The sequence below is a fragment of the Pseudorasbora parva genome, chromosome 1, assembly GCF_024679245.1.
Source record: "Pseudorasbora parva isolate DD20220531a chromosome 1, ASM2467924v1, whole genome shotgun sequence".
Taxonomy (NCBI): domain Eukaryota; kingdom Metazoa; phylum Chordata; class Actinopteri; order Cypriniformes; family Gobionidae; genus Pseudorasbora; species Pseudorasbora parva.
In genome coordinates this window covers 50,822,320-50,837,646 of record NC_090172.1, presented here as the reverse complement: position 1 = coordinate 50,837,646, position 15,327 = coordinate 50,822,320, and the positions used below count along the sequence as shown (strand labels likewise).

General features: G+C 50.6%; 1 protein-coding gene across 2 annotated transcripts in view; it reads right to left on the bottom strand.

Moving 5' to 3' along the window:
- cemip (cell migration inducing hyaluronidase 1) overlaps positions 1-15,327 on the bottom strand; it is a 189,627-nt gene that overhangs the window by 85,444 nt on the left and 88,856 nt on the right. For both annotated transcript variants that reach the window (XM_067444991.1, XM_067444997.1), the window contains exon 2: positions 8,184-8,281. In XM_067444991.1, the coding sequence (XP_067301092.1) occupies positions 8,184-8,238 (55 nt within the window). In that variant the 5' untranslated portion in view covers positions 8,239-8,281. The remainder of the gene's footprint in view (positions 1-8,183; positions 8,282-15,327) is intronic.

The following is a 15,327-nucleotide window of genomic DNA, read 5'->3' as shown; positions in this document are numbered from 1 at the left end:
TGTGTCGCCACGAGCCACAGGGTTCCCTATGGATTTGTATGTCTATGTGTTTTTTACTCTCATAGTGACTCTCATAAAACACCCCATTGACATGCATTTTACAAGAAGTTAAAACTCTTCATTTGTGTTCTACTGAAGAAACAAACACACCTACATCTTGGATGCCCTGGAGTAATCAGATACACATCACATTTTCATTTTTGGGTGAACTATTTCTATAAGAAATTCCTTTTTATTATAGTTTTTTTAAATGTCATGAACTGGCTTTAAAAAAAAGTATACTGTTGTCTGAGGTCAACTAATGATGTTCGTTTGTTTTTTTACATCCAAAAACATCATAACTAAGTAATAGGCTATTTTCTACGCTGTTTTTTTTTTTTTTTTTTTTTTTGCATATTTAATGAGCTTCTTCATTAAAAATAAATGTAGTATCACACATTCCTAATCTTAGGATCCAAAGGAAGCTTATGCAGCGACTGTTCTTCCATAATATCTTGCTATCTTCTTCGACGTGTTTATTGCTACTGGCTAGCGTTATGCGATTAGTCGGTGGGCGGGGTTACTGAATTACACGTGCTTATTATTCTGTAAAGGCGTGTTCCCTTTCAGTCGGTCACGTTCTACGTATGTCAGAACTGAACCGACGAATGGGATCTTACTTTAGAGACCAATCCTACTTCGAGCATCTAACAACGAGCCAATGAAATTTGGCATGCGATCACGCATTCCACGCTCCGCCCCGCAGCGCGGGTATAAAATAGGAAGTGGAATGATAGATCAGCGCTTTCTACTTCAGAGCCGAACAGTTTCATTGCTGTTTCTACGAAGAGCTTTCTGACTACGAGTCAAAACACTTCCTGTGAAAGAGAGTCTGCCAGTGCGGGTGATACGGCGCGTCAGCGAGAGACCGTCTTTCAGTGATAAGAGCTTGTTGGTTCGCTGAGCGTTTCCTTAAACAGTTGGTTCGCTGGGCGTATTCATTACATTACATACACAACATCACTGAGAGCTCACACAGGCTTGCAGATCGAACTGTGTGGAGCCGCGGTCATCTCTCTGAGTGCTTCAGCACACTAAAAGAGCGACTTCCATTTCACAAAAGAGCAACACGGTTTGACCCTGCGTCTTTTTCAAGATGTCATTCAAGCCGTGTGTTTCTGGGTAGGGTCGATTTCTGTCTCCGCTTGACGGACACGTTCGTTGTCTCTCGTGTCTGGGCGCACAGCAAGCTGAGGCTGCGTTCGTGGATGAGACATGTTCCCATTGCGGGAATATGTCCATTGCAGTGTTGCGGTCCCGTCTCCAGTACCTCAGAAGAGGTGGAACGCCATCGTCCATCCCCCGATCTAGTGGTCCTCCAGCTGCAAAGCAGAGGGCTACTACTTTGGCTGATGACCTTGGTGGGGACCTGAGGGTGTCGGTCAGGGTAAACCCGACGGGTCTCACGGCTCCTCGGGCCCCTCCCCCCTCCACTGTACTGGTGGAGCTTCCGGAAGGGCGCGCTGACCTCCCACGTGGAGCGCCAGTCGTCTCTTTTGGGGCTCCGGCGGAGGACCAGATGTCGGTTGCTGCATCGGGGGATGAGCTAATGGGTTCCGAGGATGAAGACTCGGCTGCGTTGCCCCCTTTGGGTGTGACAGCGTTGCCCGAGTCTGACCCGGAACTGACGGCTATGCTTGCGCGGGCCGCCGCAAGTGTCGGGCTTGAGTGGAACCCTCCACCACGTCCCGAACCTTCGCGGCTGGATGATTGGTTTCTCGGGACGGGTCGCGCTGGTTCTCAGCGTCCCGCCCCGGTGCCCTTCTTCCCGGAAGTGCATCAGGAGCTCACGAAGTCGTGGGTGGCGCCATATAGCGCTCCCCAGCGATCGACTGACTCCTCCATCCTCACCACTCTCGATGGTGGTGCAGCTAAGGGTTACGAGGGGATCCCTCCAGTCGAGCGGTCGGTTGCGATGCACCTGTGTCCTAAGACCGCTGCGGACTGGAGGCACGCTCCGCGTCTCCCCTCCCGGGCGTGTAAGTTCTCGTCCGGCTTGACGGGCAAGGCTTACTCAGCCTGCGGAGAAGCTGCATCAGCTTTGCACGCCATGGCGCTCCTGCAGGTCCACCAGGCCAAAGCGCTCATGGAACTGCACGAGGGTGGTTCCGACCAGGCAGTTATGCAGGAACTGCGTGCCGCGACGGACCTCGCCCTCCGGGCGACGAAAGTCACGGCACGCTCCCTGGGTCGGGCGATGTCCACTTTGGTGGTCCAGGAACGCCACCTGTGGCTGAACCTGACAGACATGCGTGACTCGGACAAGGTTCGGTTTCTGAACGCCCCTGTCTGTCAGGCCGGCCTCTTCGGCGACGCCATCGAGGACTTTGCCCAGCAGTTCTCGGTGGCCAAGAAGCAGACGGAGGCCATCGAGAATATCCTGCCCCGGCGGCCCGCTGCTGCCTCCACCCAGCCGCCCGGGGCAGCCCCCCAGTCTGCTCGTCGCCGAGGGCGTCCCCCGGCGTCCGCCTCCGCCCCTGCCAAGCCCAAGCAGCAGCCTCCACCCGCGAAGCAGGGAGCCGGACGCAAGGGGGCCGCCCAACCCGTCCAAGGGCCTGCGAAACCTGCCGGCAAGCGCAAGGGGAAGCGGCCCTGAGACGGGCAGCCCAGGGAGAAAAGGAGCTGCTCTGAGGGAGATGATGTCCGCACCCCCCCCCCCCCCCGGAGGAGGACCGGGGGGGCACCACTGGTCATTACATCTCTGCCGCTGGCTCTCCGGAGTCCAGCGGTACCCACATTTTCACCAAAAAAACAATTTCCTCTCTCTCTGGGCCCCAAGAGGGTCAGGTTGGCAGTGTGCGATGCCCACGGGCCTTGTCACTCCTTTCCTACCCTCCCGTCGCCAGTGGGCAGCTGTGTGGGCCTCGAGGACGCCCCCGGGCCTTCTCACCCACACACTGCCTCTCTCGTGAGCACTCAGTCAACACTCCGGGCCGCCCACGGGCCTTCCGGGTCGGGGCTGAGTGCTTCACTTCCCTGCCTCCGGGCAGTGGACAGCAGAGTGGGCTCCGAGGACGCCCCCGGGCCTTCTCACCCACTCTCTGTCCAAACCAGGAGTGCTCAGGCAACACTACGGGCCGCCTCCGGGCCTCCCGAGTCGGGCCAGAGTACTCCGCTTCGCTGCCCCACCCCGGGCACGTCTGTGGTGCCGTTGGTCCCGCTTGTACGGTCTCTGGGGGCCTGGCTAGGTCTCCCCAGGCCGTCTCGCTGGCTCATCCGTACCATCAGACTCGGCTACGCGATTCAGTTCGCACGCCGGCCGCCCAAGTACAAGGGCATCCTCTTCACCTCCGTGCGAAGCAGCGATGCTCAAGTCTTGCGGTCAGAGATCGAGGTCCTACTGGCGAAGGACGCGATCGAGCCGGTTCCTCCAGCCAATATGAAGACGGGGTTCTACAGCCCCTACTTCATTGTGCCCAAGAAAGGGGGTGGGTTACGACCAATCCTGGACCTGCGAGTTCTGAATCGGGCCCTGCACAAGCTCCCGTTCAGGATGTTGACGCAGAAACGCATTTTCCAATGCATCCGTCCCCAGGATTGGTTTGCAGCGATCGACCTGAAGGACGCGTACTTCCATGTGTCTATTCTCCCTCGACACAGACCGTTCCTACGCTTTGCATTCGAGGGGAAAGCATATCAGTACAAGGTCCTGCCCTTCGGGCTGTCCCTGTCGCCCCGCGTCTTTACGAAGGTCGCGGAGGCAGCCATTGTTCCGCTCAGAGAACGCGGCGTTCGGATTCTCAACTACCTCGACGATTGGCTGATCCTAGCCCAGTCGAAGGACCAGTTGTGCGAACACAGGGACCTGGTGCTCAGTCACCTCAGCCAGTTGGGCCTTCGGGTCAACCGAGAGAAGAGCAAACTCTGTCCCACACAGAGGATCTCTTATCTCGGTATGGAGCTGGACTCGGTCAACCGGACGGCGCGCCTCACCGAGGAGCGAGTCCAGTCGGTGTTGAACTGCTTGAATATGTTCAAGAGCAGGACAGCGGTCCCACTGAAATTCTTTCAGAGGCTCCTGGGGCATATGGCATCTGCAGTCGCGGTCACGCCGCTCGGATTGCTTCATATGAGACCGCTTCAACGCTGGCTCAATGGCCGAGTCCCGAGGTGGGCGTGGCAGAGCGGTCAGTACCGGGTCCCAGTGACTCCTTACTGCCGCCAAACCTTCAGCCCGTGGTCCAGCACTTCGTTTCTCCGGGCCGGGGTGCCCCTAGAACAAGTGTCCAGGCATGCTGTGCTATTCACGGATGCCTCCACCACAGGCTGGGGGGCCACGTACAACGGGCATGCAGTTGCTGGTCTGTGGACGGGGCCGCAATTGCATTGGCATATCAATTGCCTCGAGTTACTGGCAGTACATCTGGCACTCCGCCGCCTCAAGGGGCCGCTGCGTGGCAAGCATGTACTGGTCCGTACGGACAGCACCACGGCCGTTGCGTACATCAACCGTCAGGGTGGTCTACGCTCCCGTCGTCTGCTCCAACTCGCCCGCCACCTCCTCCTGTGGAGTCAGAAGCAGCTGAGGTCGCTTCGGGCCATTCATGTCCCTGGTGTGCTGAACCAGACAGCCGACGAGCTCTCTCGTCAGCCGACACCTCCGGGAGAGTGGCGACTCCACCCCCTCGGCACAGATGCACTGGCGCACAGCTGGCCCCGGGACCTACGCAAGTATGCGTTTCCCCCAGTGAGCCTTCTTGCACAGACACTGTGCAAGGTCAGGGAGGACGAGGAGCAGGTCTTGTTATTTGCGCCGTATTGGCCCAACCGGACCTGGTTCCCAGAACTCACACTCCTCGCGACAGCCCCTCCTTGGCCGATTCCCCTGAGGAAGGACCTTCTTTCTCAGGGACGGGGCACACTATGGCACCCGCGTCCAGACCTCTGGAATCTTCATGTCTGGTCCCTGGATGGGACGCGGAGGTTCTAGATGGACTACCACAAGCTGTCGTAGACACCATCGCTTCAGCTAGAGCCCCCTCTACGAGGCGCCTCTATGCTCTGAAGTGGAACCTGTTCGTTGAGTGGTGCGCTTCCCGCCGGGAAGACCCCCGAAGGTGTTCGATCAGTGTCGTGCTTTCCTTCCTACAAGATGGGTTGGAGAGAAGGCTGTCTCCCTCCACCCTCAAGGTATATGCTGCGGCAATAGCAGCGTGCCATGATGTAGTAGAAGGTAAGTCCGTGGGGAAGCACGACCTTATCGTCAGGTTCCTCAGAGGTGCGAGGAGACTAAATCCTCCTCGTCCATCCTCGATACCCTCTTGGGACTTAGCTCTAGTGCTCCGAGCACTTCAGAGCCCTCCCTTCGAGCCTTTGGCGTCTTGTGAGCTGAAAATCTTGTCAATGAAGACAGTGCTCCTGACGGCATTGGCCTCGATCAAGAGGGTAGGGGACCTGCATGCACTTTCGGTCAACGAATGGTGCCTAGAGTTCGGGCCAGGTAACTCTCACGTTGTCCTGAGACCCCGGCCCGGATATGTGCCCAAGGTTCCTACCACTCCCTTCCGGGATCAGGTGGTGAACCTGCAAGCGCTGCCTTCGGAGGAGGCAGACCCAGCCCTGGCTTTGCTGTGTCCGGTCCGCGCCCTTCGCGCTTACGTTGACCGGACCCGAAGCCTTCGGACCTCAGAGCAACTCTTCATCTGTTACGGAGGCCAGCAGAAGGGAAAGGCTGTCTCCAAGCAGAGGTTAGCCCACTGGATAGTGGATGCTATAGTCTTGGCCTACCAGTCCCAAGACGTGCCTTGCCCGTTCGGTGTAAGAGCTCACTCCACTCGGAGTGTTGCTTCTTCCTGGGCGCTGGCTCAAGGCGCCTCGCTGACAGACATATGTAGAGCTGCGGGCTGGGCGACACCTAACACGTTTGCTAGATTCTATAGCTTACGTGTAGAGCCGGTATCTTCCCGCATCCTCGCCCCCAGTGGCCAGGAGCGTTAAGTGCCCGTTCTAAGTGTCGGCTTGCGAAACGCCACTCCCGCCCTCTGGGCCGGATACGTGCGTCTATTGTCTCCAGTTGTGTTCCCCGGGAAACCGGCTAACCCTGTCGAGCTCCTCCGTCACCCCTCCGGTGTCAGACGTTGCGGACCGTCTGACGCCAGGCCTGCACCCGTATGCTTGTGAAACGTGGCTGTAGGCTGGGTTCCATATGTAGCGGTTCCCTCACGGCAACCCCATATGTGTATTCTTCCACGGTATCAGCTACCCTTCGGGCTAGCCCCGTGTCTTTCCCTCGACAGAGCCCCGCTCTGTCGTCTCTGGGCGTGTTCTTTCCCCCCTTCAATCAGGCTGGAACCACCCCAGAGACTGCCATATGTTGCACTACCCTGCCAGGTTAGTCCTTATGTGTATTCTGCCACCTCTCCTTCCCTGAAGGACGTGGCCCCGCAGCGTACCCTCTCTCTCAAGAACGAGGTAGGCACGCTTTCCCAGCGTTATCCAATAGTCATTCTGAGTGGGTCTTGCAGAAACAGCAGTGACTGTACTCCCTGCTTGGAGCCCTGACTTCCGTACCATACTAGACGGTGCAGTGCGCTCAAGCAGGACGCTGGAAGGGCCAGCATCCTGGCGTTTTCCATAGGGATCCCATTCGTCGGTTCAGTTCTGACGTACGTCGAACGTGACCGACTGAAAGGGAACGTCTCGGTTACGTATGTAACCCTCGTTCCCTGAAGGAGGGAACGGAGACGTACGTCCCGTCGCCAGATGCTGTGCTTCCGCTGGGAGTCCGGTCACCTTTCGGCTCCTCAGCAGGAAAAGCGCTGATCTATCATTCCACTTCCTGTTTTATACCCGCACTGCGGGGCGGAGCGTGGAATGCGTGATCGCATGCCAAATTTCATTGGCTCGTTGTTAGATGCTCGAAGTAGGATTGGTCTCTAAAGTAAGATCCCATTTGTCGGTTCAGTTCTGACGTACGTCGAACGTGACCGACTGAAAGGGAACGTCTCGGTTACGTATGTAACCCTCGTTCCCTGAAGGAGGGAACGGAGACGTACGTCCCGTCGCCAGATGCTGTGCTTCCGCTGGGAGTCCGGTCACCTTTCGGCTCCTCAGCAGGAAAAGCGCTGATCTATCATTCCACTTCCTGTTTTATACCCGCACTGCGGGGCGGAGCGTGGAATGCGTGATCGCATGCCAAATTTCATTGGCTCGTTGTTAGATGCTCGAAGTAGGATTGGTCTCTAAAGTAAGATCCCATTTGTCGGTTCAGTTCTGACGTACGTCGAACGTGACCGACTGAAAGGGAACGTCTCGGTTACGTATGTAACCCTCGTTCCCTGAAGGAGGGAACGGAGACGTACGTCCCGTCGCCAGATGCTGTGCTTCCGCTGGGAGTCCGGTCACCTTTCGGCTCCTCAGCAGGAAAAGCGCTGATCTATCATTCCACTTCCTGTTTTATACCCGCACTGCGGGGCGGAGCGTGGAATGCGTGATCGCATGCCAAATTTCATTGGCTCGTTGTTAGATGCTCGAAGTAGGATTGGTCTCTAAAGTAAGATCCCATTCGTCGGTTCAGTTCTGACGTACGTCTCCGTTCCCTCCTTCAGGGAACGAGGGTTACATACGTAACCGAGACGTTTCGCCACTAGATGACGTCAGGATGAAGGTCACGATCGTTTTCTGGGCCTGGTGTCTATAAAAGCTTTACTTTGACTAACAAGGAAGTTTTCAGCTCTGAAATTTACAGGATAATCTTATATTACCATGACCTTATATATATCAAAAGCTCAAGGGAAAGTTGATTTCTCAATTCATCACCCCTTTTAAAGTACATTTATTTTAAAGATAAAAATATTTAAAGATACAAAATGTATTCCTTATATATTTTTATTAACTGTAATTAAATGTAATATTTTATGAAAAGTTTAACATATGCTTTCAAAATACAACAGACTTTAGTATTTTAAAGAAAGTAATTCCTTATTATATTACCCTTTTTATTTAAATTTAATTTATTTTAAAAAAAAAACAATTACAAAGTTACATACAGTGTGTAGAATTTCTGTCGGGGGAGCATCAACATAAAGTGTTAGCAGATATTAAGCAGTGATATTTTATTTTATTTTATTTTATTAAAAAAGTCATACCGTTTAAGCACTTTGCAACAAAACTGATACATCAGAGCATGAAAAACAGAAACTCACCAGCCTGAGCAATATGAAGAACAGCTACTACAATAAAAGCAACACAGATCTTCATTTTCAGTATTGTTGGTTTGGTCCAGAGTTTAAAGGCACCTCACCTACAAAAAAAAAGCACAACAATCAACTAATTACTAAAGACAAAGTGTGTAATTTCTTTGCAGTCAATCCCACCAATCATAACTGCAAAAATGTTTTTCAAAGTTTCTGCCATTGGTCTGCAAAACAGGTGTTCTGAAAGAGTTTAACAGGGTGACTCAACCTACAAACGTCTCACTTGTAGTTGTCAATGAATATTTAGCTGTGATTGGAGTATTTTCACACACACCACCTTATACATGCTCAATTTATTCTGGGCACGTGTGCACTATGACCAGTTGAAGGAAAACATGTCATTGAGCGTGTGCAATGTTGCCATAGAAACCAACGAGCGATTTTGCCAGTTTGCTAGAATCTGAAAGCAGTGGACCCCAGTTTTGCATTCCTTTGAAACTTGTGAGATCTGAAGGTTACGTGGTTATCTTCAAAGAGATTACAAGAGCACCAGCAATATGACTTGAACCTCCATAGAGGATCAAAGGCTCCGAGGGGCCGAGGGCTCAGGTACTGACTCGCTAATAATAGTGTGCTTGTTTAAATGCAGTTACATAAAAAGTTACATAACCGATTTAGACATACACAGGATCCTGTATCCTGGATTCGGTATTGCAGACTTCAGCTATGCTTGACAGACCAATTATATGACAAGGAAGGGGACATGACAATGCTTCCTTTGACTAAACCATGTCATTTTCGAAAGGTAAAATGTTTCCTGAACATAAAGCTGTTTCTAAGGCTGCCAAATCAGTCTAAATTAACTGTTATTACTGTTTTCATCTCTTCTGCATTTGATATTCTGCACTGGAATTATCATGGATTATTGTGATGTTTATTAGCACTGCCAATCTGCCCAAGGCGTGATGGCTTCGTTGTCCCAAAGTAATAGTTGCATCATGGCCTTTCCAACGTGTCAAGCCTGCACTGTTCGGCATTTGCTCTGTGTAGCTTGAGAATATATTGCTGTCTTTTTTATATTGAGGGATAACGCTCTGCAATTGCCAACTTCTCATCATATTAGCATCACAATTCTTTCCCATTGGAGACTGTGCAAAGGATTGTGGAAATAGGGCAAAGACTGTTTGTCTGCAACATGCTAGAAATGTGCTAAATCATATTAGCAACATACAAATCATGCTAGCAACATATTGAATAATGCTATAGACATCCTAATCACACATGCAACATGTTAAATAATGCTAGCAAAACACTAATGATCTTATTAATGTGTTAAATCATGCAAGCAACAAGTTAAATAATGCTATCAAAATGCCAATCATGTTAACAACGTGTCAAATCATGCTGCTATACGTTACCAACATGTTAAATCATGCTATCAGCACGCTAATCACACGAGCAACATGTTAAACCATGCTTGCAAAATGTTAATCATGCTATCAACGTGTTAAATCATGCTAGCAATGTGCTAACCATGTGCTAGTAGTTTCAAACCATCCAACATATTAGCAACATGTTAAATCTTACAAGCAACATTTTAAAATCACACTAGCTACATGGTAAATCATATTAGCATAGCAACATGTTAAATCATACTAGCAAAACGCTAAATCACATTAGCAACATGTTAAATCACGCTAGGTACGTGGTAAATCATGTTAACATGCTAAATCATGTTAGCAAAAACATGTTAATGTACTGAACCATGCTAACAACATGTTAAATCATGTCAGCAGCAGGTTAAACATGTTATCAACGTGCTAAGTCATGCTATCAATGTGTTGAATAATGTTAACAACATTGTAAATCATGCTAGCAAGATGTTAAATAATGCTAAAACCTACAAACTTCAAGCTTTAAAAACTTTCTCAAACTTTCTGGTCAGGTTTAACAGGTCAACTTCAAAGTTTAACTTGTAATGCATGTGTCAGCATGTGATTTTACAGTATGTTACAGACGTGTAAGAGTGAATAAAAGCAAAACCATGATCAGTTTAACTTGATAAACAGCCATATATTTTATTTACCGACCCAATGTCGTTTTTTTCCCCTAGTGTAATTTTTTTTGTTGGTTTTTGTTGGTTTAACTTAAAAAAGTATTTTGAGTTTATTGAAATTAAAAATTTGAGTTGATACAATAAATGAAATTTGTTTAATAAATAGAAACTCAAAATTTTATTCTATCTGAACCACATAAAAAATTTGATAAATCATGAAAATAGCACTATTTGGCATGTTTCACTGCGTCATCAGAAATAAAACACATACAATTACCCATTATGCTTACAAAATATTTTAAAAATATTTTAATAAAGGTTGTCGAATCTCAAAAAATGTTCATTGTATTAACTCAATTTTATTTTCAATGAACTCAAAATTTTAAGGCAACCAGGTAACTTTTTTTCTAAATAATTTTTTACAGTGTACATACAGATGGACAATGACTTCAGTTTCAGTCTGTTCCTCGCACAAAGCTATCATATGATTTTAGAAGACTTGGAATATGGCATATGGACTATTTTAATGATGCTTTTATGGTGCTTTTGTCATTTTTTGAGCTTGACCGATCATCCTTCCATTATATGGAAAGAACAGACACTTTGTTCCTTTTGTGTTGCACTGAAAAGGAAAGTAAATATGTGTTTTCAGCAACAAGAGTGTGAGTGAATGATGAAAGAAACTTGATTTTTGGATGCACTATTCCTTTAAGATTAGAGCCCGTCTGATAGCACAACAGGAAATATAATGTGGCTTGCAGCAATGCCTGCGACGACAGTGGCAATAACAGGGTAAAAAATGAAAACACAAGCCTGTGCTGGATGGAGTGGAAGTTTATTTGATCTTCAGTATGATCCACAAAGTCATTTATTCTACTATCAGATGTCGACCTGCTGCAACAGGTGCCGCATCGACGGGTCATACACACAGCCTTTCCCTTTAGATCTGAGATATGAGACACTTCATAAGACCTGCAAGAGGGAACAGAGACCGTTACAGATAAATACAACTTACATTATTTTATTCAGAAAGGATGCATTAAGACATTTACAACATTAAAATAAGATTTCTATTTCAAATAAATGCTGTTCTTTGGAACCTTCCATCCATCAATATATTATATTTCTGATCAGAGACATCTTTCAAAAATCTTACTAAACCTTTGAACAATAGTGTATGTGAATTACTTTATTTGTTACTTAAACTGTTTAAAAACACCTGAATTTGCATTATAGAGTTTGTAAATCCACGTCACACTGTGCAATTTGCCATTTCAAAATCACATTTAGATATGCACCACACAGAGAGAAAATACTTTTTTGTAGGTAAATGGATGTCATGGTGTAGATCGATAAAAATAGCACTTCCTTCTCTTTTCCTGCAGTTAAAGTGTAAAAGTCAGCAGACAGCGGACTGCTCCCTTACTTTCAGCACACTGACTTTATGCCCGATTTCTGCAGAAATTGACAGGGAAAAAAAACCCTTATTGGGTTTTCTAATGCACGTAGATTCCCCCAAATACCACATTCTACAAGGCTGGCGCTGAGCCGTTCAAAGGTGACATGCATCTTTTATCACAGTTCTGCATGCATTTTTAAAACAAAAAGTGCATTATTAACCATCACAATTTCTCTTTCTTAAGCACATTTTAATCTTCTGCCTATGCGTGTTATCAATGGACTGGTTGTCTGAATGTTGCATGCAATATCTATCTTTAGTTTTAGCCAGCTGGCCAATGATGTAATGCATACAGAATGACCATCTGAAGATAATATTGCACAAATAATTAGCCGCGTTGCTAAATCAAGCATCATGATTGCTCATATCAGTTAGTGATCTAAACAAATCACTTATTTACATTTGGGATGCAAGTCTTCCATCACCATTTGTGCTACATACGTAAATGATACCTTACCTCGAATGACGCATTTTGTTGAGGAAAAGTGTACAGTTACTTTTCTAAGTCAAGACATTACAGATACATGCAAATCCATAGTTCCCTTTCGAGAGAGGTTCCTCGTATTACGTATGGGAAAAACTCCTTTTCTCGAGAATATGAAGCAAAACTTTAATAAAGGTATCCATGTAAAGCGCAGTGCCGCTGAACGGCCATAGCTCAGCGCGAGGAGCGCTCTGATTGGCCGGGCCACGGCAACTGCATGAACCTATGGTGAGGCGGCTGAGAGGAACGAGCCAATGGGGGGCGTTCCAGAAGCCCGCCGAAAAAAGGTGCTTATATTTGCATACAGGAGGCTATATAAAGCCCTGATTTCGCCATAGGTGTCAGATTTTATCTCCTTCAGCGATACCTTCGCTGACCTCCGGAAGAAGCAACCGCCGTCGAAAAGGCACCAGCGGAACCTGCAGCTGAGGACGACGGACTCCCTCTCCGCCTTCTCTGCCGTTCCAGCTACGCCATCCGGCGATCGTATCCTTTTATACTCTCTTCTCCTAAAAGAGCGCGGGGCGTTGTTTCAAATGCCTCGCATTTCCTGCGGCTCTTGCAGAGCTCCTCTCCTTGGCGGCGACCGTCACGTCATCTGCGTGGCATGCCTTGGACGGGACCACGCGCAGCTCGCACTCTCTCAGGGCGGCTGCCCCGAGTGCGATGAGATGGCGCTGCAGACCCTTCGGGCTCGCCTCGCCACCTTCGACCAGGTCCCTCCTCCTGCCGCTGGGCCGCGCCGCAAGAAACGCCGCGACCAGAGGCTGCCGGAACGGTCTGGCGACTGCACGCCGGATGACTCCCCGCGTGCCTCGCCATCGCCGGTCACCTTCACCCAGGAGGAACAGCGTCCCTCTCATGCAGCGGCCTGTTCGGTTTCCTTCGGTGGCCCGTCGCCAGAGGATGATGAGGACAGCCTCTCCACAGCCGCTTCTGGTAGCGAGTGGTCAGCTTCTGTCTCGGAGCCCCCCGCTTCGACGCAGACCGCCACGAGCGCCAAATCTAACGTCGACGCGGAACTTATCCGCGTGCTCTCCAGGGCCGTGGAAGACCTCGGGCTCGAGTGGTCCCAGCCCGATGAGCCAACGCGCAGCAGACTGGACGAGTGGTTCCTGGAAAGCCGCCGCCTCTCTTCTCCTCAGAAGCCCGCGCCTTTCTTCCCTGAGGTACACGACGAGCTTACGAAGTCGTGGAAGTCGCCCTACTCTGCTCGCGCCAGATCCGCTTTTTCCCCAGCGCTCTCCGTTGTCGACGGCGCTAAGGAAAAAGGCTATGAGTCTCTTCCACCCCTCGAGGAGGCTGTCGCCGCGCACCTCTGCCCGCCCTCCTCCTCCAGAGGATGGCAGTCCAGGGCTCAGCACCCGTCCAAGCCCTGCCGCACCACTTCTGCTCTCGCTGGCCGGGCATATGCCTCCGCTGGCCAGGCTTCCGCGGCCCTTCACACCATGGCTGTCCTTCAGGTGTTCCAGGCCAGACTTCTCCGCTCCTTGGATGAGTCTGTCCCCGACTCCGATGTTTTGAAGGACCTCCGCAGCGCGACGGACTTGGCCCTTCGCGCCACTAAAGCCACTGCACAAGCCATCGGGAAAAATATGGCTAACCTGACGGTCTTAGAGAGGCACCTTTGGCTGAATTTGACCGAGATGAAGGACGCGGACAAAGCCTCCTTTTTGGACGCCCCCATCTCCACTACCGGTCTCTTCGGCCCGTCAGTCGTGGGTTTCGCGGAGCGTTTCACTGAAGCGCAGAAGGCTTCGCAGGCTATGAGGCATTTCCTGCCTAAGCGCTCCAGCTCGTCTTCAGGCCAGGGACGCTCTCGAGGTAGACCCCCGCCTTCTCAACCCGCTAAGCCGGCAGAGCCACCTTCCCGGCCTCGCTCCTCTTCTGGACCGCGCCAACGTTCCCGCTCCGCGAACCGCAGCAGTCGGCCTGAACGCCGGGGACCTCGACCCAGGATTGTGTTGAACCCCGAGCCTCCGAAGCCGTCCTAGCCGCAGGGATAAAAAGGAGATGGTCAGGTCTCGCCTCGGCCGGACCCCCATCTCTCCCTCCCGGTCTCCCAGTTCCCTGCACCCAGGTGACTGCCGACCTCAGTTTAGCAGCCAACGAGCCCGTTGTCAAACGCACTCGCCTGCACACAAACGCCGTTATCACGGCGACCCAAATAAATCTCAAAAAGAGCTTTTTCTCTGTAGTAAATGTGCCCACACATCAGTCTGCACTCCTACACTCATTCACCCCTCCCACCCATGCTATAAATGTCCCGGCGCCCACTCCACAGTGCACGCCGCCACACATAAGCACTACCCCCTCTATGTCTCAAGCACAAAATGGCAGCGCTACCGAGTTCCCTCTAGTAGGCGACCCTTATCCGCGCCGGCTCCAGCCGCTATCGTGTCGGGCTCAGGCCTGGCAAGCCATGCCCGGGGTATCAAATTGGGTTATGAACATAGTAAAAAGGGGCTACTCGCTACAGTTCGTTCGCAGGCCCCCGCGCTTTCGCGCCGTGGTCGAGACCTCGGTGAGAAGCAGCGTCAGTCACGTGCTTCGCACCGAGATTTTGAAACTGGTAAAGAAGGGAGCGGTGGAGCCCGTTCCCCCTTCCAAAAGCGAGTCGGGCTTCTACAGCCGATACTTTCTCGTTCCGAAGAAGGACGGAGAGCTCAGGCCCATCCTAGATCTAAGGCATTTGAACAAAGCTCTAATGACTCGCTCGTTCAAAATGCTAACGGTGAAACAGATCCTCGCGCACATTCGCCCTGGGGACTGGTTTTTCACGATAGATCTGAAAGATGCGTACTTTCATGTGCAGGTAGCCCCCCACCACAGGCCATTCTTGAGATTCGCCTTCGAGGGGCAGGCTTATCAGTACACGGTCCTGCCATTCGGCTTATCCCTGGCGCCCCGCACGTTTACGAAATGTATGGACGCGGCATTAGCCCCGCTCAGGCTGAAAGGGATGCGGGTGCTCAACTACCTCGACGACTGGCTAGTGATAGCCCAGTCTCGAGCAGAACTACTAACACACAGATCCTGGCTCCTCAACCATTTAGACTGTTTGGGTCTCAGGATCAATATCGCCAAGAGCTCGATGTCACCCACTCAAAAGATATCTTTTCTGGGCTTTGTTCTAGACTCGAGACTCATGAAT